At 45.1% G+C, this 23,919-nt stretch overlaps 1 protein-coding gene across 3 annotated transcripts in view; it reads right to left on the minus strand.

The window, feature by feature from the left end:
- Positions 1–23,919, minus strand: part of FNIP1 (folliculin interacting protein 1) — a 68,571-nt gene that overhangs the window by 41,200 nt on the left and 3,452 nt on the right. Inside the window, exon 1 of one of the 3 annotated variants that reach the window (XM_009562449.2) lies at positions 4,911–5,308. The exons of the other annotated variants lie outside the window; for them this stretch is intronic. Coding sequence (XP_009560744.2) covers positions 4,911–4,921 — 11 coding nt within the window. The 5' untranslated portion in view covers positions 4,922–5,308. Of the gene's footprint in view, positions 1–4,910; positions 5,309–23,919 lie in introns of those variants that run through there. 3 annotated transcript variants of the gene reach the window in all.

Consider the following 23,919-nt stretch of genomic DNA (forward strand, 5'->3'; position numbering starts at 1 on the left):
TCTGTGCCAAAACCCGAGCACAGTGACAAGCTCAGAGCAGAGCTCGCATTTACTGGGGGCTCTGCTAATGAGCCCCAGCACAGATCTCACAAAATGTAAGAAAATAAAGCCCGTGCTGTTTGACACATATTTGGAGCGTTACCAGCTGAGAGGCTCGAGGCAGAAGAGCTGGGGATGGTTACTTGTAGGAGCCCGACTTCAGCTACAGGTGAGAAGGCAAGTGAGACTGCTTGGTAAAGTGGCCTTTCCTTATATTTAAGTGAAATCAGTGGAAGTCTGGCAACTCATTTTGTTTCCAGATAGGTCACTCAGGATCCTATAAAAAAAGCAGCAAGTGACAACAACAAATTGCTAGCCAGAAAGGTGCTATCGCTTGCTCCACCCTTGCAATGCATCTGAATTTCCTTAATGCTCAGACAAAAGCGTGTCTTCCATCACCGAGTACTTGCGATATCTGACTTTGAAATTACTGGCAAAGAAGGGCAGTAGCTGTTCCAGATCTTAGGAAAGTCTACTTATAAAAAGCTCCGAGAGCAGATTACACACTAAGAGGAGAGAAAGCTAAATATAAAACTCTTGCTGTACTCAGAAACATGTTTGATCAAGGTAACAGGAGCTTGTTTACTTCACATGACACTTTAACTTTCTCTAGACAAGCATTTAGTAGATATTATCCATCATAATTTGTGATAATTCCCAATAACCGCTATCTCTGTTACATAATAGAGTCCTGAAGCACATGGCAGCCTTGCAAAAACATCCCCCGGCAATAGTGGGCCACTTCCCAAACCAGAAGAAACTCTAAGAGAGCTGGAGGAAAGTTCATTTAGACAGACAGTAAACAGAGGCAGACTGGCACCTCCGACACGCCCCACTGCCTCCCAGCGAGGGGAACACTGTTAAGCTTGATATCTGGATAGATTATCCCTAGAAATGTACAGATTCCTGCATGCAACACCCAGAGCACGTTCTCAAAACAAATATAACAGGGCAGTGCTCCAGTGCCGCTCTTCAGGCAGATGAAAACTGACCTAGATCTTCTGAATATAATTAGTTCTGTTTATAAATGGAAACCAACTTTGACATTTAACTGATGTTTTCTTGAGATTCTAATACAAAAACCAGGAGATATAGAATCAGATGGTCTAGTAATGTCACGAAAGGTGAGCCTCCATCTCCCACGCTGTTCTGGGGAACGAGGCCCTGTCTACCACACTTTGATCTCTCCTTGAAACTGATTATATTTAAAGAAAAAAAAACACACAAAAATCCAAGCCCAGAACAAACAAACAAATATAAAAACCAAGCAAACCCCAACGATCTTTTCACCAGTGGAAGCATTTGTGACTTTGACACACGGTTCGGGCTGCGAGTGCAGGCGTCGAGCAAGAGCAGAAATAGCGCTAAACAACTTATTTCTGAGCAGGACACCCGTCCTGTGGAGATCTCAACCACACAAACACCAATTCTTCTAGAATGGTTGCTCAAAAATACACAATCGCCAGCTGAGGTCAGAAGGGACCTCTGGAGATCATCCGTGAGGATGCTAACACAAGTAGAAAGCACAAAGGGAAAGGGACTGTTTGGGACAGAAAGGCAAACTTCCACGTGAATAATGATGAAAAAGTTATTAAAAATTAATAGTAATAAAATCAAGGCCTGAAAAATTATATTTTAATGCATGTTCACACTTAAGCCCTGCTATTGTTCAAGTCTTCTTGCTCTTTACCCCACCCTGTTTTCCTGCTGTTTTCACATCCAGCCCCAAGGAGCAGTAGTTGCAGTTCACATTTCCAGACCCACTACACGGTTCCCAACGTCTGCTGCACGTGCTGTGGCGATCCACAACTCCGAATTCTCCAAGGATGGATTTTCTCACGTATCCAATTCCTGAAGCTTATTACTGCCATGGACAGTTCTCAGCAAGAGGCAACGGAATGGCTTTAAATTGGTATTACTCTGCACAAGTTTTAATAGATGAAATGACAGACACAGAAATCCTTCATTACCAGTCCACTGATTAAATTACAAGATTTTCCCCTGTAATTGAAAGCAAGTACATTCCTTCCTCTTTGTTTCCACTGCAACACCAACAGCACTTCTGGGCTGACAGTTGGATTTTATGATCTTAGAGGTCTTCTCCAACCTTAATGATCCTATGATTCTTCATTTAGTTTAACACTATTTTTTATCCTGCCTGAGGTTTTACTTTTAAAACAATTTCATACCAACATGGCTTAGGTAGAGTCCAATCACTTTTTAAAACTCAACACATATATTTCAGAAGTCTTAAAGAAAAGCAACCGAAGTAAACTGTCCAAGATACGAAGCAGGTAGGAATCACAGAAGAGTTTGCTTTAAAGTTGCTCAGACACAGAATGTGACTAATCATTGAAAAAGTGAGTTGAAACTATCAGTCAAACTATTGTTTTCCTACATCATGTTACCCATAGTTATAAAAACTGCCTGGTGATGAATCACTTCCAACTATTTTTAAATGCATCTACGCAAATGATATTTATAGTTTATGCTAGCTTATCTGTTCTGCGTGTTTTTCATGTTAGCACCTTTGTAAAAGGCTGACGAGGACAGCCAGGGCAGAGCAGACGGCAGGTCCCCCTTGTCCCACAATCTACTCGCAGAGCTCCGCATGGAAGGGAACAATTTGCTTTACTCCTGTTAAGAAGAGCATCAGACGCCCAAAGCTTCTCTCCAGCTTCTGCAGGTGATCCTCGTTGTGTCCTATTGTTGTTACGATGGTGTTCAGACCCAGCCAACTTCTACACAAGCGCTGGGACAGCGACTGTCTCAGTCTTGAAGAGCTTAGATTGTAAATGTGAGGCTGTTCCTCTGGGCGCGCTGGGATATTTCAGGAGCCGTTTGTCTCCATCTTCCACAGAGATGTACATTCACACCGAAGCATACTCTCCTGTCCACAAGCATTTAGGATCCTGCGGTTGCTTTGTTACAGGGAGGGGTGATCAGAAGCAGAAGGCAAACAATCATATCCTACACCTCTCACCGAGATACTTTTTCCAACAAGGGATTCCCTGCTCCTGCCCAAAATTCCTCTGCACATTTCTATTATCTTGGCTTTGAGAATATTTAACAGCAGTTGAGTATAGAGGTCACAACAGGAGGATATTCCATGTATTTTAACATCTTCTTACCGCAAATCAATAACTGGTTTACTACTATTTGACCATGACTGTACAGGGCAGCTGTGTGGGCCTTTCTGAAAGAGTATAACAAACTTGGAAGCAGTGAAAACAGCCATGTAGTGTACCTTAACGATGCTTCCAGCTTTGGAAGATCATCCACTAACTTTTTTTTTAAGATATATGGGCAGGTTGTTTATTTTTTTCATAATAACACCTGAAACACGAAAGAACTTTATCAGCATTCACATGATTGGGGTGATCAGGACTGCTCAGCCAATTTGCAAAGTTGGCATTTCCAGCGAGAGATTCCTTTTAAGTGCTGGTGACATAACACGATCATAAGGCTGTGAGGAGGAAGAAGATCCCTAAACCACGAGGCCTATACTTAGTAAAAAATTTTGCAAGATAATTGTCTTTACAAGAGAGTTGAGGTCATTTCAGGGTTGTGTGACTGCTGTGGTGAACGCCTGCTGATTCTGCAGAGAAACACAACGTTTGGGACTTGACCAAGGCCACAGGGGGAAGCTTGTGATGATCGATTGTGAAGGCATTTACCCAGCACTTGGGATGACGCTCTGGGTAGCCTGAAAGAACTGATGGAGGGTGGATCATCTTGGGGACAACCACTCAGAGCAGGTAACTGCTTGTAGCAGTTTTTAAGGTTTAACACAAGGAAATAACGTTTCTTTTAAAAACAGAAAATCCAAGCCACCCCCTTCTCACTGCCTGAAGGAGGGTGACACTGCAGCACCGCAGAGGTCAGCTCCACGCTACACCGATAAATCTGTCTCGTTCACCTACCAGCTTAGCAATCCTCACCTTGAATAGCAGCACTACTTGAGCTCCAGGAAACTTCTGCTGCTTATACTGAGCACACATTGCACTGCAGGCACACAGTCAGCCAGCCAGGTATTTCACACTCAATATCATAAACTTGGATCTAAACTTCAGTTGGCTCCCAAAGTCCCTGGCTCTGTTCAATTCTTTAACTGTATATGAAGCTGCCTTTAGTTTGTTTTCATTTTTTTCTCCCTTCTACGAAGTCACTTGGCTCTCATTAAGACACTTAATTTATACTCTGAAGTCCAATACACGAGCCAGATGCCTTTCCCCAAAAAAAAGACATAATACACGCAGGTTAGGTGCAGTCTAGTCAACACATTAATCACAGTCTGGAGTGTGATATTGAAAATAAGTAGGTTGGAAGGTTTTGTTAAAGATGTGTAGCATGTTGAGTAACTGTGCAATTTATACAGCTTCAGAATTTACAATTGGTATAGTAACTTCATAGGATATTTTTGGGACTATTTCATGTGCGTCCTTTCAAAAAGAACCTGTTCAGCTTTTAGCTGAGTTAAGCACAATACATATGCAAACACATACACACGCGTACGCACACACAAGCTCTGTGCTCTCTGGAAATAATTTAATAAACACACACAACAAACCTTCAGTTAACGTCACTAGCATTTAACATTATGTCAGACGTTAATAATGTCTGACATGAATAATGTCTGACATTATTCAAATAGCCTGCACCACCATTTGCAAAATGGCAACAGATAGAACCAGTTCAGGGGGAAAAACATAATACATCGGTGTCATTTAGTAGACAATTATAAGAAGAATAATTAAGAAACTATATCTCTAAAAGCTTCCCAGCTCTTGAAAAGAAATAGCTTCATCACAGTGCAAATATTAAGCTTTTAAATAAATAAAATAATCACAAGAAGTGTGCAGTGACCGTACCTGGGAAGCATCTTTGTCCCCCGAGCGGTTCCACTTTTCAGAATCCCTGTAAACTCCTGTTGTGCCCGGCTGCCAACTCAGGTTAATAATAGCAATGAGCCATATTCATCCAAAACCACAAGACTGTCAGGTGACACATCAAGAGGTCTGAATTTAACTCAAACAAAAGACTCTCCATGCTGCAATGCAAAAGGCTTAATCCTAGCAACAGGATCACAAAAACCACCTTAAAGAAAGCAGTTTGCTGAAGCGCAGTACAGGCGTTTGCACCGGGCTGCGTTCGCGCTGCTCCGGAGTTTCATAACCCAAATCCTGCCCCTCCATTCTCTTGCACAGCCCAGGATTTCTGCTCAAGTAAATCCCGCCCGTCTTCCCCGCTCCTTTGTCTCTTCCAGTGCATTGCTGCAGAGGAGATCGATCTAATTCATCGGGAAGCTAAGCGCTGCTTTGGCAGCCGCCGGAGCGTACATGTCAGACCCATCTATCCTCCGCTAGCGACCGCGATCAGAGTTGAGTCTCATGACCCCAGTCCCTTGGCAACTGGGGCTGCCGTCCTCCACCAGCCGCGACCGTCGGGAATTCAGCCTGCTCGGACAAGACGGAGGGGACAGAGTAACACTGCCTCCTTCCAGCCTGCACCCCCGGCCTTTACATTCCTGGAAGCGACGGGATGCTTGTGTCGGAGGAGCGGGGTGGAAAAGCCAGCGCTGACAGCCATCATGTGACACAGCTGTCAGCGCGTGCCACCTGGAGCCGCCATCCGCCGATGACCCCGCGCACCGCTTCACCGGCAAAATAAAGGCCTCTGGATGGGCAAATCACTTGCATGCCTGTTGGGAAGGGGGAAGAGGTGCCCACTGCCACCGGCCCTCGCCGTCTGCCTCTGCATCGCTGGTTCCCAGCTCCTCAGCGCGTTTGCAAACCCAGCTCTGTTCCATGTATCGCAGCGGCACTCGCTCCCCCTCCCCATCAGCTCCTATACGAACAAAGAAAGCACTGTATGCCCCATTAGGGCTCATTAATATTGCAAGTGAGGCATCAGGAACATGAAAGACAACTGGACGACAATATATAGGGGAGCTTGGGGGGAAATAGAACAAAAAGAGATGTGCAATAATGCCTCCGGAGAAATCCTCACTGACCTGGTAGCTGTAAACAAGGTTTCAGGATTGCTCTTGTGGTATCTCAGGCCGCGCTAGGAAGGCTGCACAGTACCTCACAAAAGCAAAAACCTCACTATTTAAAGAACTTTCTTTCTCTAAATTGTGGGGGAAGGAGCACAAGAGAGACAGGGAAGCAAAGAAGGAACCAGGCATCCAAAAAAGCAATGCATGATAAAAACCATCAAGTATTGTCACAGGCATATGTGGGGCTAATCATTCACACTATTAATTTTGGATTATCTTTGGACAGAGATCAAGAAATACATAATGGCAGGAGAATGTGGCATCATAGCTCCGTAGCTTCAGTGTCTGAAAACCTACAGGTTTTGCCAATATTTCAAATACAAAGGCAGCAAAAAATCCATTTCTCACCAGGCTCTCCTGTTCCCTCGCATCCCACAACAAAAATGCAGCGCTATCAATGGTTCCCCCCGTATCGCAGAGCGGCTGAGCTGATGCACTTGTCTGTGGGCCCAAGACCTAACAATCCCAGCACACCTGGGTGACGTTTTGCCACCAAGGATGAACACTGAGCTCCCTGTTCTGGCTCTGCTGGATTAAGTTCAGGAGGAATCCTTAATCTACTGACAAAACAGCAGGTTTGCTGCTGACTTAGAGGAAGGTAATATTTTTGTGTTTGGTGACGGGCAAGTGTATTGACACAACCACAATTAACCTAAGAGACGGGTCCTTAATTGGTTCCAAATCCAAACCCACCACCTTTGTGTCCATGAATGCTTTATACGAAAGTTCTCATTTAGAAAGGAGGAGCTGAGATCCTGACCCCACACGGACGTACATGCAAGACTCGGATTTTCATCCAAGACTGCTGCCAGGGAATTCAATGGAATCACTCACACGACTGAAGCTGGGCACATGGTCTTTACAGGACCCATGCCTTAGAACCAAATCTTGCCTTTAAAGCTCAAAAAGCCAAGCCCTGGGAGTTGTAAGAATAACATTTGACCTCTCCTACCTTCCTGCTCTAGGGAAAGGAATGTGCTGTGCACAGTGGTTTTCTTCACCTGTGCGGCAAACGCATCGCTCTCTAAAGTTTACTGATGTCAAAAGTGACCTTTTTCTTGGGCATGCAATGGTGAGAAGTTCAGTGCAATGCATTATGTAAACATTTATTTACAAGAGTAACATCTAAGGTTTCCATTTTACCTCAGGGTAACCTGATGCGCATCACAGACAAGTGCTTTGAAAGCAGACCCAGCCTCCATCCAACAACTGACCAGGAAAAACTCTGGAAGGAATTTCTCTTCAAATAGAGACAGAACCAAAGCGTAGGGAGAGTAAATACGGCTCTCGCAGATCAGTGAATATTTATTGCTTGAGGTAGGACTTCAGGTACTCAGTGCTGGATCAAACACAAAGCCACCATTCCCACATCCAAGAAAATACCCAGGCCTCTAAGGTTAAACATGCACCATCCTCTTCTCTCGGTGTATACCCAGGCACGATGAAATCCTCTCTACGGAGCTGGAACCGAGGAGGTAAGTTTTGCAAACCAACGTCCGATTCTAACTTGTTGAGGACAGCGAGGTGCTCTGGTCACACCAGCCTGTACGTATGCTATTTTAGACCTGGGTCCAAATCCAGCCCTCCTGGCCGCCAGCCCCGGCTCAGAGCAGGTTCAGCTGCGCAGAGCTGAGGAACACAGAGCGGGCGTGCAGAACCGTAACCCGTCCTGCTGGGCTGATGCAGCAGCTCGCAGGGCAGGGGGCACGGCACAGCCCCTCGGCTGCTTCTCCTCGCTGCTTATCCACACTGTTTCCAGGAAAGGGGAATAAAAGCAACACCCAAACTGAGCCATGGGTTAGTAAAAATGCTACAATATCAGGTGAATTCCAGGCACAGTAACTTGTTGTCACCTGTCCTGTGAAAGTTCCATGGGGTTTGCAACAGGTCTATGACATTTATCGCTGGAAGGCATCAACAGAAAAGCAGCTGGGTTTTTTTTCCAATTCCAAAGAAGTCCCTCATTTGCCACCCAGGCAGCACTTGGCTTTGGCAGGGAATACGATACTCTCCATCTCTGTGAAAAAGTGCAGGCTTTTGTATGTGTGAGTATATTTGAACTTGAAAACCAGAGCTGATAACGTTATCTGGCTTCGGAAAACCACAAGCTCAAAAAATTATGTGATCGAAATCTCCTGCCTTAGCTCATCACCTTCCAGAGAGGACACTTCAGTATCCAGGCACGTCTACCTGACTGCAGATGGGAAAGATGAGGGCAATGGTGTTCAGTCACACCAAAGAGCGCAGAGGATGAAGCCCCTCAAAGCCCACGGGATTCTGGGCAGCCCCTGATGCTGGGCTGGGGCTCATTGTTAAACATACAAAAGCCAAAAAATGTTCAGAACAAAACAGTTCCAAAAAGAGTTACTGCCTTCATCTGTCCAAAGGCATTTCTGAACACATTTAACATTCCTACAAAGGCTCATACGCACCTTTTGGGTATAAATAATCTGATTTTAAACCAAGCAAACAACAGAGTCTGCTCCAACCACAGGCTACAATAGTAATGAAATGATTCATTTTCGATCTCCACTGCCTTAACGAGTCTTTTCAGTCTTTCTCCTAGAAGAAGGCTTCCCTCATACGTGTTGCGAACGCACAAAACAAAGAGCCAGTAAGCAAGCCAAGAACTGTTCATTGCTTCGTAACGCACCAAGGTAGGAGCTGAAAGTCATACTGAACAAAACCACGGAAAAACAAATAAGGTTTTTATTTGAAATCTGACTAGAAATACTGGAATACCATTTATCTACAAAATACTCGCCTTAGTAGGATTCCCACTGAGCTGGGCTTAAAAAAAATGTGCTTTCTGTGCAGTTTCGTGTCCCTGCAAAAAGTATTCAACAGAATCCCTCCCTGCTGGAGAGGAAGAGTGGACGATACTAAAGCACGAACCCTCTGTGTAGAGCTGGGGCGCACACACACCTGCACACGCAAACATCAGCCCAGCCACAGGTCAGCAGAGCCAAAATGATGGGAAGATCACTGTGAGCAGTCTGCAGGTTTTTCAAAACCAAGGCCCCATGTTCTTCAAAGGAAATTAGATGTTCAAATACTGCAAAAAGTGCTTTTCATATGCAATACCCCCCAAAAAATCCAACAGAGAACCAAAGTTTAAAAACATACAGAGGATTCTCCCCAGCAGCAAGAGGTCTCATGACTGGAATAAACTGTCTCACCAGGCAGCGTAAAGGAGCATCAGCATAAGTACGGATTGGCCTGGGAGCATTCCTGGAGGGTGCGACACGGAACATTACCTTTCTTTTAGGAATGTGGATGCTGAGACCTCAGCAGATTGACTGTCCCTTCACTGCTGTAATTTTTCAAGTCATGATAAAAGATGCTTAAAATAAAAATAACTGCCAAAGTAAAAACCTGATGCATGGTTAAGCTACTGGAACATTGGTGTTTGTTTTGTATCACATTTCCAATTGCAATCTACTATAAATAAGACACAGAACAAACCTCCATAATACCAACTGGTACTGCAAGACAACAGGGCATTTTCCTCCTGCCAAACAGCTATTTTATTGTGCACTCTGGGGTGTGCAGAGCAGAATAATCTTTTGCTGCAGCTATTAAAAATAAAGTGTAAACAGTTCAGTATTGTGTGCGCTTAATGACAAGTTGAGAAGAAAAAAATGTTCTAATACAAATTGCTTTTGCTAAATATAAAGAGCTGGTGGGAATAAAGGCTATTCTAAAGTCACACAGAATTAACAGTGTAGGAGAGGAGGGCTGGCAGGGCAAGTCTTTTCCCCTCTTTTATGCTGTGTAATTCTGGAGATGCCTGGATAGATTCTTCAATCCTTAAATCCATGCATAAAATGAACTTCTGTTTTTCATCCCTCTTCAAAACATGAACGATGATAAGACACACGGTGACGTGCAGCATCTATTTTCCCCTGACACATGAGGGGAAAATAAAGCAATTTAGACAATAAAGCAAACTTCACACATGAAAACCAGCATCGCCTGTTACATCTGAGCTACCCCTGTCGGGAATTACTCGTGTGATAAAGAGGTGACTGTTCCACAGTGCCGCCGAGCAGAAACAAGCTCACAGATCTACACATACCAACTGCGCAGTTTATTGCGGAGGTAGCTTAACGATGAACTGATGCTTTTTATTGCTGAGACCACAGATATTGATACAATGAAGAGGAAAATATATATTAGAGTCAAGTTTGACTGCAAGAATTCTGTTGTCATGAAAATGAAGAAATCTTGGAGGGATCACTGTAACTCCACTCAATTCTATCAATTCTAGTATTAATAATAAACTCTTCAATGATTCCTGATTTAACAGCAAAACTTGAGTTGAGAAATCCTAACATTTTCATTTTTTTAACAGACAAACCTTGAATTTCCTATGTCTACCTCCAGCTTAGAGAAACTTTAAGGCTTTTATTTCCACGCTTTTCCCAGCAACTATAAGGACTATGTCCATTTTCTTCTTTTTACACAAGTGACAGCTGAGATTCTCAGTAAGTTACTTCAGGAGGTATAAAAGAAAAAGCTGCAAGGTGCATAAACAGTTCCTCCTGCACTCCAGCTACGCCTGACACGCCATGTGAGTGCTGCACCAACACTGAGTAAACACATCTAAATAAGCATTTTTTTTTTTACAAGATAGATATATCAAGAAATAAATAACTTTTTAAAGGCTAAAAGACTAGAATGTAAACATACACCTTTTCTTATGCCATGCCTTTTTAACCCATGGATGTGTGGCTGTGCCGGGGAGGGTGAGCAGGGCTGGCGATGCTGTGCCCAGGACCCCAGCCAGCAGCAGGTCCCTGCGAGGCTGCTGCCCAGACCCTGCTTTCTCCGGGGCTCAAACCCCCAGGCTGGCAGCAGGCAGGTCAGGATGATCTCTCCTAGGAGCTCCAGCCTGGAAATACCACAGCAGGCAGCACCCAAACCACCGGGACCTCGAGGGATCTGCGACACAGCGCCGAGCATCCCACGCGCTACCTGCGTGGAGGCTACCTGCCTCCATGTCAGGGTGGAGGCAGCCATCTGTTTACACGGACTAAAACGCTCTGTAATATTCATTTCATGAGTTTTATAAAGGGAAAAAACATTGCCTTGGTGGTGAAAGTTGTCCAGCATGGGGATTTGAGCATTCCCTGGCGGCAGGCCACGGCCGTGTCATTGATTAAGGTGGCTGCACTTGTGACTGCGTGATAATTGAGAGCCCAATAAATCTCCACACAAGTATCTGCCACTCAGTGGTGGAAAATGATTGTTACGGACCCTGCATAACCTGCTCTGAGCGAAAGAATTGCAACTAACACCACAAGTATCACGGATCCCCCCCAGACCACCCAGAACTTCCTTGCCCAACATTCGTGTTTTCAGCTAAACTACCAGGAATGTCAAACGCACAAGGACTACAACGTCAAACTCCCAGCTAAGTCGTCCCCAGCAAACTCAGATCCTTCCAGTTTCTCACGATTTTGCCTGTAACTTCCAAGTCTCCTCTTTCCCTACCCCAGCTCTCATCTATCTGCACAGGGAGCGTTGCTTCAGCCAAGCTTTACGTGATCTTTGTTCCCTTGGGGGAGCAAAGCTGCAGCTGCTCAGGGTTCCTTGGAGGAGGAGGAAGGCAGATGTAAGCAGTTACTCTCCAGATTCACCATGATCAGTGCCTGAGCAGCGTTTTACGCTGTCCCTCATGTGACTGTTTAATTAGGTGTTGATTCACTCAGTCATGAGACACAAGGAAACAGGGCTGCAAGCCCTAGCGTCAAAGAAAAAGTAATGCCTGTTCTGCCAGTTTCTGTATTAGCAAAGCACAAAGGGGACATCCAGTTCCGAGAAGCAACTCGTGTTTCCTTGCCCATCAGCCAGACCATCGAATCAATTCAGCCTCTCCATATGGAAAAAGAAAGAGACATCCCAATAGTTTCAGAGCACGATGCTCGCGCACTCCCTGATTTCTCTCCACCGTGAGAGCCGAGCCCAGCTTGAGCATCGCAGCGAGCGCTCCCTGGCCGAGCCCTGCGAGCAGGGTGTGCCCTTCCACCCAGGTCCGAGCCATCTTGGGATAAAATGCTTTCTCCTGAGGGTCGGCTTGTTCCTTGGCTTTTGAAAAAAATAGAATACAAGCTCCTTTGCTCTGGCTTTGTTGCTGAAATGTTAACAGAACATCTTAGCTTTCTTATTACCAAAAAGCTTTTCTGTCATGGGGTCCGGTTGCCATAGCAACAGGCTTTTAAAAATATCAAAGACATTTTCAGCACATGGTAAACCAATTTCCCCCACTGTGTGTATTTGTAATAGGAAAAGCTGGCAGACAACTATTTATATGCATTCAGTTCAACCGAGGTTTGATGTAGGGATAATCCCACAATGCTGCTTTCAGGCTGAAGCCTGGTGGTGGAGAGGACGACAGCGAAGTCCACCTTGCCGAGGGACCAGGTCATTTATCCAGCCACAGAAAATTAACAGATGATGATCATTTTCCCAGCAAAGGCTACATTTAAGATCAGCGTGTCACTAAAACGCACTAAGTGCCAAAAGATTTTTTCCTGAGGAATACCACCTTAAACCTTTGACTGGTAGCATCCTAAACATCGTGTAGTTGTAGTCTTACGCTGCTTTGGGTAGATTTTTACTCAAAAAAAATATTAGGCTCTGGATCAGCAACTTATTTAAAACACAAGCCTAATGCCAAGCACATGAGCATTTTTGTTGGGAGCAATGAAACTACTTGCATACTTATAGTAAAGCACACGGCTTAAGCCAAGTGCTGACTCGGTCTCATTCCCCCCTCCAATTTCACCAAAACCCCATCTCAGTTACACAGGAACAACTGTAAACTAAGGACAGGGGATGGTTGTGTAAACGAGTCTAACAAATTAACATCTCTGGAATGAAATCCCAGTCTGGGCTATTGGTATGTGATGCTCATTTACAGCAATATCCCACCAGTGCTAATGACAGATGCTCCCTGTGAACCAACACCCGTCTGACACCACTGTATGGGTCCCTCGCCATCTCAGTACCCTCCAACACCCCCAGAAATCCAATACAATGCTTGGCCCAACCCTGCAACCCTCCTGCATGCAGAGCAGTTGCTGGGTTCAGCAACAGCTCTATGTCTCTGCACCTGGAAGCCTTTAGCCAACCCTCTTAGTGAACCCTCAGAACTAGTAACCAGGACATTCCCTGCATTTCAAGACGGCTGCCAGGCTGTGAACCAGAAACAAACAATTAGGAACACTTTCATAGACCTGCCAAATAACACTGATGACTATCTAGGTGGACCGGATCCATCCTACAGCTGCTTTTCAGGAGGGAACACTTTTCTAACTTGGCTCCAACCCATGGACTGAACATCACTCCCTTACTGGCTCTACGAGTTGAACAGGCCCCTACCTAATTTGCGGAAGGGATGAGATCTTGATTTGCATAGATATTGCAAGAGCCCCAAGATTACTTTGAGGAGCCCAGACTGCTCAATCCTCCAAGGCAAGAGTCATGCTGCTCAACTGTTTTCCAAATTAAGCATGCAAAGGTGACCTGAAACTATTTCAGGTAGATCTATATAGAGCAGACACTAAAGACATTGCTTGACTTCGCTTTTATGTAACTCCTAAGGACATGAGGACAAATAAAAATGCTTGTACAAGCCACATGACCATAAACTTCATCTAATATCTGCAAAAAAATATAGACTGACAGAATAATGGAAGAGCCTGGCACCTAATAAACCAACGCACCAACACTGTGAGGTCCTGAACGCTTTGGTTCCTCAAAGCGGAACAGCACATAAGCGTGCTTGCAGCCAGCCAGTGCTCCCTCTGATTTTAAAGGAGCTGCTAAACCTGTAAACCAAACTTAAAGTGCTCTACTGGGTTTGCAATAGAGTGCTTGGCTCGCTGCCACGCTGAACTCTGTACTCCCGGACTTTCTGCTGTCCGCTTTGGTTTTTGAGCTCTCACTCCATACTCACTGTCTTGGGTTTCTAAGGATGGCAGGAATGGAAAGGGCAGCGTAGGACTGGCTGTTTCCCTGTGATGGTTAAACAAAATAACATTTTCAACACAACTATCCATCTTAGAGGGGTTTTCCATTGCAGAACAGCTGCAAGAAGTTCACAAGACAGGTAAGTGCAAGCTCTGAGTGAGCATCTTTTGAAAACAGTCTCTGCATGTCCACAAAGCTTTTCTTACTGCTAACATCTTGGTCTGTGATAAAGGAATTGCAGGTTCAGCTCAGCGTGCCCTCCCTGGCTATCAGTACCGAAATTCACTCCAAACACACACCTTCCTTATCGCAGATCAAGCTGGAGCACGCACTCCAAACCAGCTCTGCCTCACAGCTCACAGAATCAACAGAAAGACTCGATAAAACCTACATTGTTCCACTGGGAGAGGTCATACTTAATCAAGATAGATACATTTTGTGTATGTTCAATAAACCCCTTTTTGCTGGTGGTAATGGATTTGATGAATGTTGTTCCAGACACTCCCAGCCAACAGTTTGCCTAGAGATGTGGCTGGGGCAACTCCTGACTGTCTCCTAGAGGGACTCGCCTGGGGCTGCAGCAGAACAAGCCATTTCTCACTAGCTCCGATCAGCTCAGCGTCAGCTCTTGCACCTCCTGTAGCTCACACACTGCTGTCTAATATGAACACAACCCAGTCATTTATAGTTTCATCTCATTCCTATGGAGTGGCAGACTCAGCTTTACTTTCTCATTCAAAAGCTTTTTCTGACCTCATCTTTTTTCTCCCTATTCAGTCCATCCAAACGAGCATCTGTAAGACATGGGAACTCGAAGAAGCGCAGTGCTCTGGGAATCCTGCTGAGAACCAGTAACAGCACCGCATGAAGCTATTTATTCTGCTGCATCAACAGGAAAGGCAGGCTCACGTGCTGCACAGCGATAGCTGTCAGTGCCACCAGCACGTTTGGGACTGGCTTGTTTTGTTGGGGGTTTTTGGAAAGGAGCTGTTGGCAAAGTAATCACTCGCTTGGCTCTCCGCTTCCTTTTCCCCTCCTCATGCCAGCACGTGTCATTCGAAGTGACACAGCAGTAACCCCAAACAGGATGCACCCCACTGCTTGTGGCAGGAGGAGGAGGGGATGGTGCAGCACCCCGGGGAAACCTTCAGCAAGGAGAGGCAGCGCTGCAGGGGCTCTCTTGCTCTTGGGATCTCTTTTCTTCCAGCACAAATACCCTTCAGCAAAGCCCAAGGCTGTGGCACTGAAAGCTTTCAGACCCCACCAAGTTGAGCTGAGGGTGCTCAGCTCTCCACACCACTGCGCCACTTCCCAGTCGCCTTCATTTCTAAGTTTCTCCTGGGCTTTTTAAATTTATATAGAAACAACCTCTTGCCAAACTCCCTGTTCCCTGTATTCTCCATCTTCTCTATCCATACAGATAAGAACAATAGCCATTAGTGAATTTTACTTTATCTTGCATGGTTTTTCTCCACTGTGGGTGTGCACTAACGTCACCTCCGGAGTGTAATTCAGCTGATTTGTCCTGCTGGCTGCTAACAGAAAAGACCAGTCCTAAAGTGCATACCCACCAAATCCAGGTGGGGAAAAACAGCCACAAGCAACCCCAAAACCAAACCTCAAACAAACAAAAATCTAATACCCCCTGCCTTACCTTCTGACCCTAACATGAAAGCAGTCTCCCACACCATCCCAAACACAAGCCACCTGGCAGTTCTGCAAGCACTCCACAACTGAAAAAGAAAATCTGAAGGCAGATTTAAAAGAGATACAGTTTCAGACTAACCAAATTAATTCATTTGAAGATAACCGCACATGAGATACCATGCAAAATACCACCAAAATACAAAGCAAGTAAATCCAATCGGTCTTATACCAAAGGGGCAGGTTTTGCTTATCTGACAAGTTTTATAACTATTTCTGTTTATATGAAGATATAATTCTGTTCCAGTCTCAATTTTCAGTTGCTTTGATTTCTTTTGTTAATTCTATACTTTTTAATCATGTCTGTTTTGGTAAAAAAAGAGGTCATGAGTTCACATCTTCTATGACTAGAAAGCACACACAGTTAAGAGACCAACATGCTCATTTTCACAGCTTCTTAGCCCTCAATGCTGTCAGTAGGACAATTTCCTTTCTTACTGAGAAAGCGGAGTAATTTCCAGTAACTCACAGCAGCTGAAATATGTTTAAGTACTGAAAAAAACCAACTACCTTTTTCTGTCTGACTCTTAAGTTGTATGACAGTTTGGGCTGCCTTTAAATAGAAACACAGTACTGTAAGCCAATTCACTGCCCTGACATTTAAGGCATTTCTTTAACTCTGTCTTAGGGGGAACACTTATTTTTCCTGTAGGAACAAGAACATTCTGGCAGATTACTTCCTTAGCTTCTCAGACGTTCAGATAATGTCATTCAACTAGAACAAGCTCCTGCGCTCACCCTATGTTTCTGAAGCCCTCTGTTCCCTGCACACACAGCAGAGCCTATCATCTGCACCTACTTTTCATTAGCACCTAAATCAACATCATTTTTCTACCAATTTCTGGTGTCAAGTTTCATAAAAAAGAGTAAACAAATCATTCGGCCAACTCTTCAGATGGTAAGAACATTTTCTGGGTAGCTCTTCAGAGGAGTAAACCCCCCCAACCAGACTCTCATTCCTGATGGACAGTTCATTCCTCAGCTAACCGCTCACGTGCACTTCCTTCTGACTTACCCTCCTCATTCATAATTACCCTGAACCACGGTAAAACAAGTGCTGAGTCCACAGATTGGAGGCCTGTTTGATCCCTGGAACTCAGCTGTGCAAGGATCGCACATGAGGCAAGAGAAGTGTGGGGAGGTACTGGACAGTGTGTATTTTAGCACTAGCTAGAAAGCAGAATAATTCAGCAGAGATTTTGATATTCCGGAATTCACAGTAGTCCAGGGCTAGCTTTTCTCATGGTCACACTGTTTGCTGAGCAAGCTATGAAGCCAGATTCTACCGTCTTCTTCCAACATGCCCACACTCCGGCTGTCCCCACATCTCTTCTGACATGCCTACTGGAAAGAGCAACACAACGCAGCGCAGCCACATCAGAGCTTCACAGGTACTAATAGTTCGGAGGCTCCCAAGAGTGCACGCAGGATCTTCACTCAGGTTACAGAAACTGAGCTCACTCAGACTTCTGCTCTCGTATTCCCCACCACACATAACTGAAGTCCACCAAAAGGTTCAGAAACTACCAAGAGGGGAGCGCGAAAACGAGCACAGCACTGCGTGAGCCACAGGTACCAAGGCTAAAACCAAAACCAAAGAAATCATCTGGAAAAACACAATTGCTCCTACAGGCGATGCTCAAGCAAACAAGATTGTTTCCCTCTCAAAGTGGAAAATGACACAGGAACTGGGGTGAAGATACTGGCCTGGCTTAAACAGGCACAATGCCAGGACCCTAAGTCAGGGCTGAACCGAGCTCAAAGTTCCTTCATTTATCAACTAAAACAGATGGCAGAGAACTGTAATTTGGCTCCAGTTTCTTTGCAGTTATACATCACACAAAGTGGAAGGGCAGCGGGTTTGTGATACTATTAGAAGTCCTACGTTTTGTTGACATTTTGGCTGGAGCCAGGGAAAGTCATTTGAAAATGCTGGTAAGGAGGCACACGCTGATCTCGAGAAGTATCAAACACTGCACAGGGCACAAACAGTACCTACATTAAAGGAAATACAATTGTTTCTGTGATGCATTTTACTCATTTGAGGCCAAGAATCGCTGCTGGCAACATTGTGGAAACACCCTGGCTCAGTGGTGTGCGGTGGATCATTTCTATGCTTCGAGATGCCCCCAGGTCCATGCTCAAGCAACCACGGAGCATTGTTAGGTTGTGTGCTTGATCAGGCTGAAATGTTCGTGGGGTGCCTACAGCCGAGCTGGCTGTTACCAAATGAGACCGACATCGCTGCAGAGTCCTCCACCGGTACAAAACAGGGGGTTTTCAAGGCCACCATTTCAAAAACAATACATAAAAGGTGGAAGATACCCAGATCATCACTGCAAAAGCATCAGGCAAGACCATTCAAAGAGCTTTTACCTGTAGTCAAGCTGCTGAAGTCCACAAGTTTAACCGCTCAATAAGGGCTATGAAATTGCTTTTTCAGAGAAGACAGAAAACTTTGTACAAACACATTGCACTCGCGGGTACATGCTATGTGCACGCACTGCTGGTATTTTATATGTAGCTCATGTAGTATTTTGTACTGCAATTCACATGTTTGAACAAGCTTCTCTGCACTGTACTGCATTCTGAGTAACAGTATCTACAGAAGCTATCGGTTGCAGAAGAGAAACAGACCCCGCTTCTTACGCAAATGAGCAGAATTACCTCAGTTCAAAGCTTCAGTTGAGCACAAAGCAGCAGCACCATGCATTGTTGTAAAATCAAATAAATCCTTTTTGATACAAAGGCCACATAACAACTGCTCACACTTCCATGGAGCAGAACACAATTGCACATGTATTTTTAGAAATAAGTGATTAATCCTGCAGAGAGGACTGCCCCTTCGAGAGCAATCATTACAGCCACGTTCCTCAGGCGCAGCACAATCACGTGTGGATTTTGTGCAGATGAGTTTTTTCAGAGGAACATTTCCCACGTATGAATTCTGTCACGACTCGGTGGAAGGTGGAGCAGCTGGGGCATTAGCAAGTCATTTACAAATGACTAAAATTAGTTCCTGTTTTTAATGGGCACAACTTTTTTTCCTCCAGCAGATATTTTATAGATTAAGGTTCTCTATCTATACCACAAATGCAAAATTGTTCAAGCCCTCAGAGACAAATCCTGCTCTTGGCCGACTCGGGAAGGCCAGCGCAACCACGCTGTGGATTCGCTGGTGCAACTGAGCTCTGCATTTTTCCTAACGTTACTCACGAACATGTGATCTTGCAGACATTCTGCTCCAGATGTAGCAATAGGAGAGAACACAACCTCGGAGCATGCACCCGCTGTGTGCGTTACTTTCCACTTGTAAAACACGCTTCTAAAGTGGTCACCTCGAGCACTCTGCCAAAATTACAACACGAGTTTCAGGCTTCAAGTCACACTGGGCCAGTTTATTCTAGAACAGAAGCCTGTATTCATCCAAACTGTCGCCATGAGCACACCCTAACTCAGACGCATCCACACAGCAAAGGATAAACCCCTTCAAAAACACAGAGGCAACCCATCAGTCAACCAGAGGAGCTGGTCATCCCAAGAGAGCAAGGGTTTACAACAGGAGACATGTAAACACACCTTCAGTAACCAGAAAACAAATGATGGAACCGTTTTGGCAAAGGAGAAGACCTCACAGAGGACAAACAGGTATGCACGCCCCATGCTCTTCGCACACCTTCATACCCCTATGACTTCATCTGGAGAAGGAGGGGAAAAAATGTAGTTTTGTTTGCAGAAACACCTTCTTACAACATTTGCCAGCGCAACTCAAGTGTAAAGAAGCATTTTTACTCCAGCATACCTACCCATACATTTTCAGACGCACAGAAACCGTGGCAAGAAGTCAACGTGCTCTTTCCCCCCCAGTGCAGATGACGGGCCAGCTCACCCCGTCCCCAAGGAACAAGCACGGGAGCAGCGTCTGTCTCAGCCCCAGTGGGGAGGAGGACAGCAGACATCCACGCCTTCCGGAGGGAAAACTGCCACACTTGCCTGGCAGGTACCAACAGAAATCCAACAAAAACAAAGTAAAATCAAAGGATCCACCTGCTCAGCTGGCAAGATCCAATGTAATACCATAGCCTGAAGGCCTAACCAGCCATGATCACAGTGGTAAAAAGGCACCATGTGATTCAGTCACTCCAGCATCCTCTCAAAAAGATTTGTAACTTAGAGGAAGAAGTTGAAAAGCTGGAAGGGGAACCAAGAACACAACTGATCCAAAGGCAGCTTAGCGACACAGGAGACCACAGGCCATCCTCAGACAACCCGTGCCATCCTGGGACAAGGAAGTGATGTTGCAGGCTGGGAGGAAGCTGAGCACGTACCAAAGGCACCAACCTCGTGATGTCCACTAAGGGCAGTGCCAAGTTCTCAAGTCACCGCAAGATCCCAACCACCACGGGAGACGCCAGTTTGAAAGGCAATAAGGGTGACCCTTAACCTCTGTGTTAGCCTGTTTTGTATTTTTACCTCCTAAAACAATAAGAAGAAATAAGCAGTGGGCTTTTCCACTCCACTGTTGATGGTCCCTGTTCCACAGGCGGCTGTTCCACAGGCGGCTGGAAGAAGCTGAAGCTTCTGCTCCTTCGGGCACTGCACAGACTCAGCTCACAGTGCTGCCTCATTCAGACCTAGCATCATGTTCAAGGACAGGCCGGATCCTTTACCAGAAGCACATGCCTACCTGGAGAAGCACTTGGAGACCTACAAAGGGGTGTCAAGAAGGGCTGGGAGAGTGGCCCCTTCAGGAGAAATGGTCAAAACTCTCCCCGTGCTCCAGAGATGCTTGCTGGAACCTTTTAATTTGTACGTGTCTGCTTCCAAGACAAAAGTTGGCGTAAAGCACTGGAAGGTACAAAAAAGCTCAGATGAGAGGAAATGCAAAACAGAATTTGGCAAAAAGAAGTGCTTTAGAAAACAGCAATATATTTCAAAATAGAGGCCAAAGTCATCACAGCAATGGAGAAAACTGCACATAAATCAAAGAGAAAGATTTATTAAAACTTGCTATGCTCAAGCTAATGAATGCAGCCAGAAAGCCAAAAACTCTTCCAGAGATATTACAAAGAGATTGATTTTTTTTTTTTTTTAATAAAAAGGCAGAACTGTAGGGACATTAAAGGGCAGAAATGAGCTTAATAAAAACACAAGAACATTGCAGTTGTTAAAGAATTTTAATACTCTTAAAAAATTACAGGACAAAAGCTTTTTAAAGTCATCACTGGAAAAGATGAAAGGCTGGCACTAGCACCAAATGAAGTCCAGCTAAAGCTCTTTGTGAAGATAGACCTTGAGGTGGTGAAGTTCCAGGAGTTTTGCAACTGTGGCTGAAGGACCTGCCAAGTGCCAGAAATGAACCAGTATCAAAACACACTCTTTCATTCACAGGAGGTTTTGATCTGATGGCTTGATGCACTAACACTGCTGAGGAACAGCTTTCAGAAGCCTCGTGCGGCGCCGTTAGGACAATGGAGTTGCTGGCTGTGTTGCTGTCAAGGACTGACACAGCTCGGGAAGAGATTTGCTTCTCTGGGCTCAGCCAGGCTGCACACAAAGCAACCTGCTGCGGACAGAAAAGCCTTTGGCAGGGTGGAGTGGGATACCTTGCTTGCTGTGGAAGGTTAATTCAATAAGAATCTTGGCGGTGTTTTTATCAGTTCAGTTGTTTGAGCTCTCTCTCAGACCTGGTGATACTAACGCGTCAGACGCCGCTGGCTCAGAACCCCTTCAGCATCTCATAAAGCCATTCCTCAAGAAAAGACTGGAACAAGGCAATCCGTGGTGGTTACCCCCGCTCTGAGCACAGGAGGAACTCACACAAAAGGGTCCCTGGAAAAACACGCGATTCTCTGATTCTATGAAATAACACAGAAACTTACCAAGACGTTTTGTGGGTAAAACTTTAACTGGAAAAATCAATGTAGACAACTTTCATGTTCCTCCTTCACCTCACTCCAGCTTCCACTTTAAAAAGTCCCCAGCTACACATCGTTAGATGTCTCCGAGTCCCTCCACAGTTTATTTCAGAAAATTAGCTCCTGGTTCAAGAAGCAATTATGCCTTGGTAGGAAAGCATATAGCATTTTTACTGGGCAAGAACAATAGCTCTACAGAGGAACTGGCTCGTGAAGCACCTTTGTATCATGCCACCCATTTCCAGCTCTAGGTTTATTGCAATTCCCATGATGAATCCTGCTGCCAAAAATTACGTGAAAGGAAACAAATCTCAGGACAGCATTTAAAGTCCCTGCCACGGAGAACAGCAGGAGTCAGGGCTGATGGGGGATACTTGCCCAAACAGATTTCAGGAAACACTACTTCGCAGCCGGCCTCAGGCCTTTGATTTCTCAGGAACCTGGCAAACTATCTTCTCAATAAAGGAGCAGCGCATGTCACAGAAAAGACCCCAAGAAAGCAGGTTTTCATGATGACTGAAAACGCCCTTCCCCATAAATAAAGAACGTTTAAAGTTACTTATTCCTGTCCCTTTCCACTGGATAAACTGTGCTCGCCCTCCCAAATACCCAGCTAAGCAAAGCAAACAACTAAAGGAAGAAAGAGCCCAGAGACACTCCACACCATTAGTAAGACTCGAAACTGGAAGGGGTTCTTTCAGGCTTGAACAGTCACCACAGCTGTACCTCTACAACAGGTGCTTTAGCAAGAGCAAAACAGAGTTTGCAAACATTGGTGGAATGCCCCTCGGGGTGAGATGGTTCTTCAGAGCTCCTTAGAATAAAAGAGGCACTGGAACTTCTACTGAGCTGCAGCGTAAAAAGAACTCCTAATTAATAACCCTCTCTGCCCCAGCTGGTGGGAAGGATGTCTAGAGAGACGAGGGAACAAGTATCTGAACTTTTGGCATAAGATGGAAAGAAACACTGAGTTTCTCTACTACTTACAACCCCAAAATATACCAGTCCTGTAATTCCGAACTACAGGGCCATCCCTCTCCCTCTGCAATAGGTTAACAGTGCTCCAAGGCCAATTACTCTCTGAAGAGCCACAGCCTCCTGCACCAACTCTGCTGCAGTCCTTACAGCTGTATTTACCATCGCAATACCGCCCACCCTTTCTCAATCACAAAAATGTGGAGCCTGAGACATATCAGTATTTTTCTGAGCTTTGGGCTCATTCTACTGAGCACATTGGGAAGAACAACAAGTTGGGTGAGTTACCGGAGGGTTGGCAGTTCCCTTTTCTCCAAAGTGCTGAAGCGGACCCTTAGAAAGCCAGAAAAGAAACAGCAGCTGGGAATTGGTGTCTGTGGCAGTCAGTAACGCACACGTGCAGTGGAATACTTGGTGCGTCCAGATAATGTTAGTAGAAACATGTGGCTGTTTCCTCTCAGTTTAAGGAAACTTTCGTAAGACTGTTTGCACTTTACTGGGGGAACAGATCACAAAATTCTGGAAGGGAGTTCCATTAATATTAACAATTAATAGTTTAATCGCTATTTAAGGTATACATACATTTTAGACACGTACAACGCATAACTCATTTGAAGAGCTTCATGTGTTTTTACAACCAGAATACTTGGGTTCTAAAATTCTAGCAAAGAACACACTGAATCTGCTACTCTCAACAGCTGTCACAGCCGGAGCGGGGCTGAGCTCTCCTGTCACCAGCAGCAGCCAGTGCCAGATGCTACAACACGGCCAAGAGCTCCTATTTATAGCAAAAGTTACCGGCAGCGAAAAGCCACTCACGTGAGGAGTGTTTGCAGTAGGCAGCGGGTACTCTGCACCTTGGGACTGAAGGGTTTGTCTCTTCCCTAGAACGCCCACAGGTGTTCCTCTGTTTCTTGTAAACAGATTTTACCGCTCAAATTTTGAATATTCTTGCTCACCACGTGAATATCGAGCTGTACGGAGAGAGTGCAGCGGAAGGGTCACACCTGCCAACTGCCCTCAGTTAAACTGAAGAGCTAAAAGTGTATACTAAGATGTAGGGGATCTATCACAACCTCCTAAGGCTTCTTCTCCAAACTAAACAGCTTATATATATTAAAAAAAAACCCAAACAAATAGCAAACTGGAACATCAGCAAATGTTTTACAGTTGCTAACTTACTGGTCACATCACCAGAACTGTTCACCTCCCCAGCACCCAGTTGTGAAGGGTTTGACACAGCCTGGC

Source organism: Cuculus canorus, chromosome 14 (genome assembly GCF_017976375.1).
Source record: "Cuculus canorus isolate bCucCan1 chromosome 14, bCucCan1.pri, whole genome shotgun sequence".
NCBI classification, from domain to species: domain Eukaryota; kingdom Metazoa; phylum Chordata; class Aves; order Cuculiformes; family Cuculidae; genus Cuculus; species Cuculus canorus.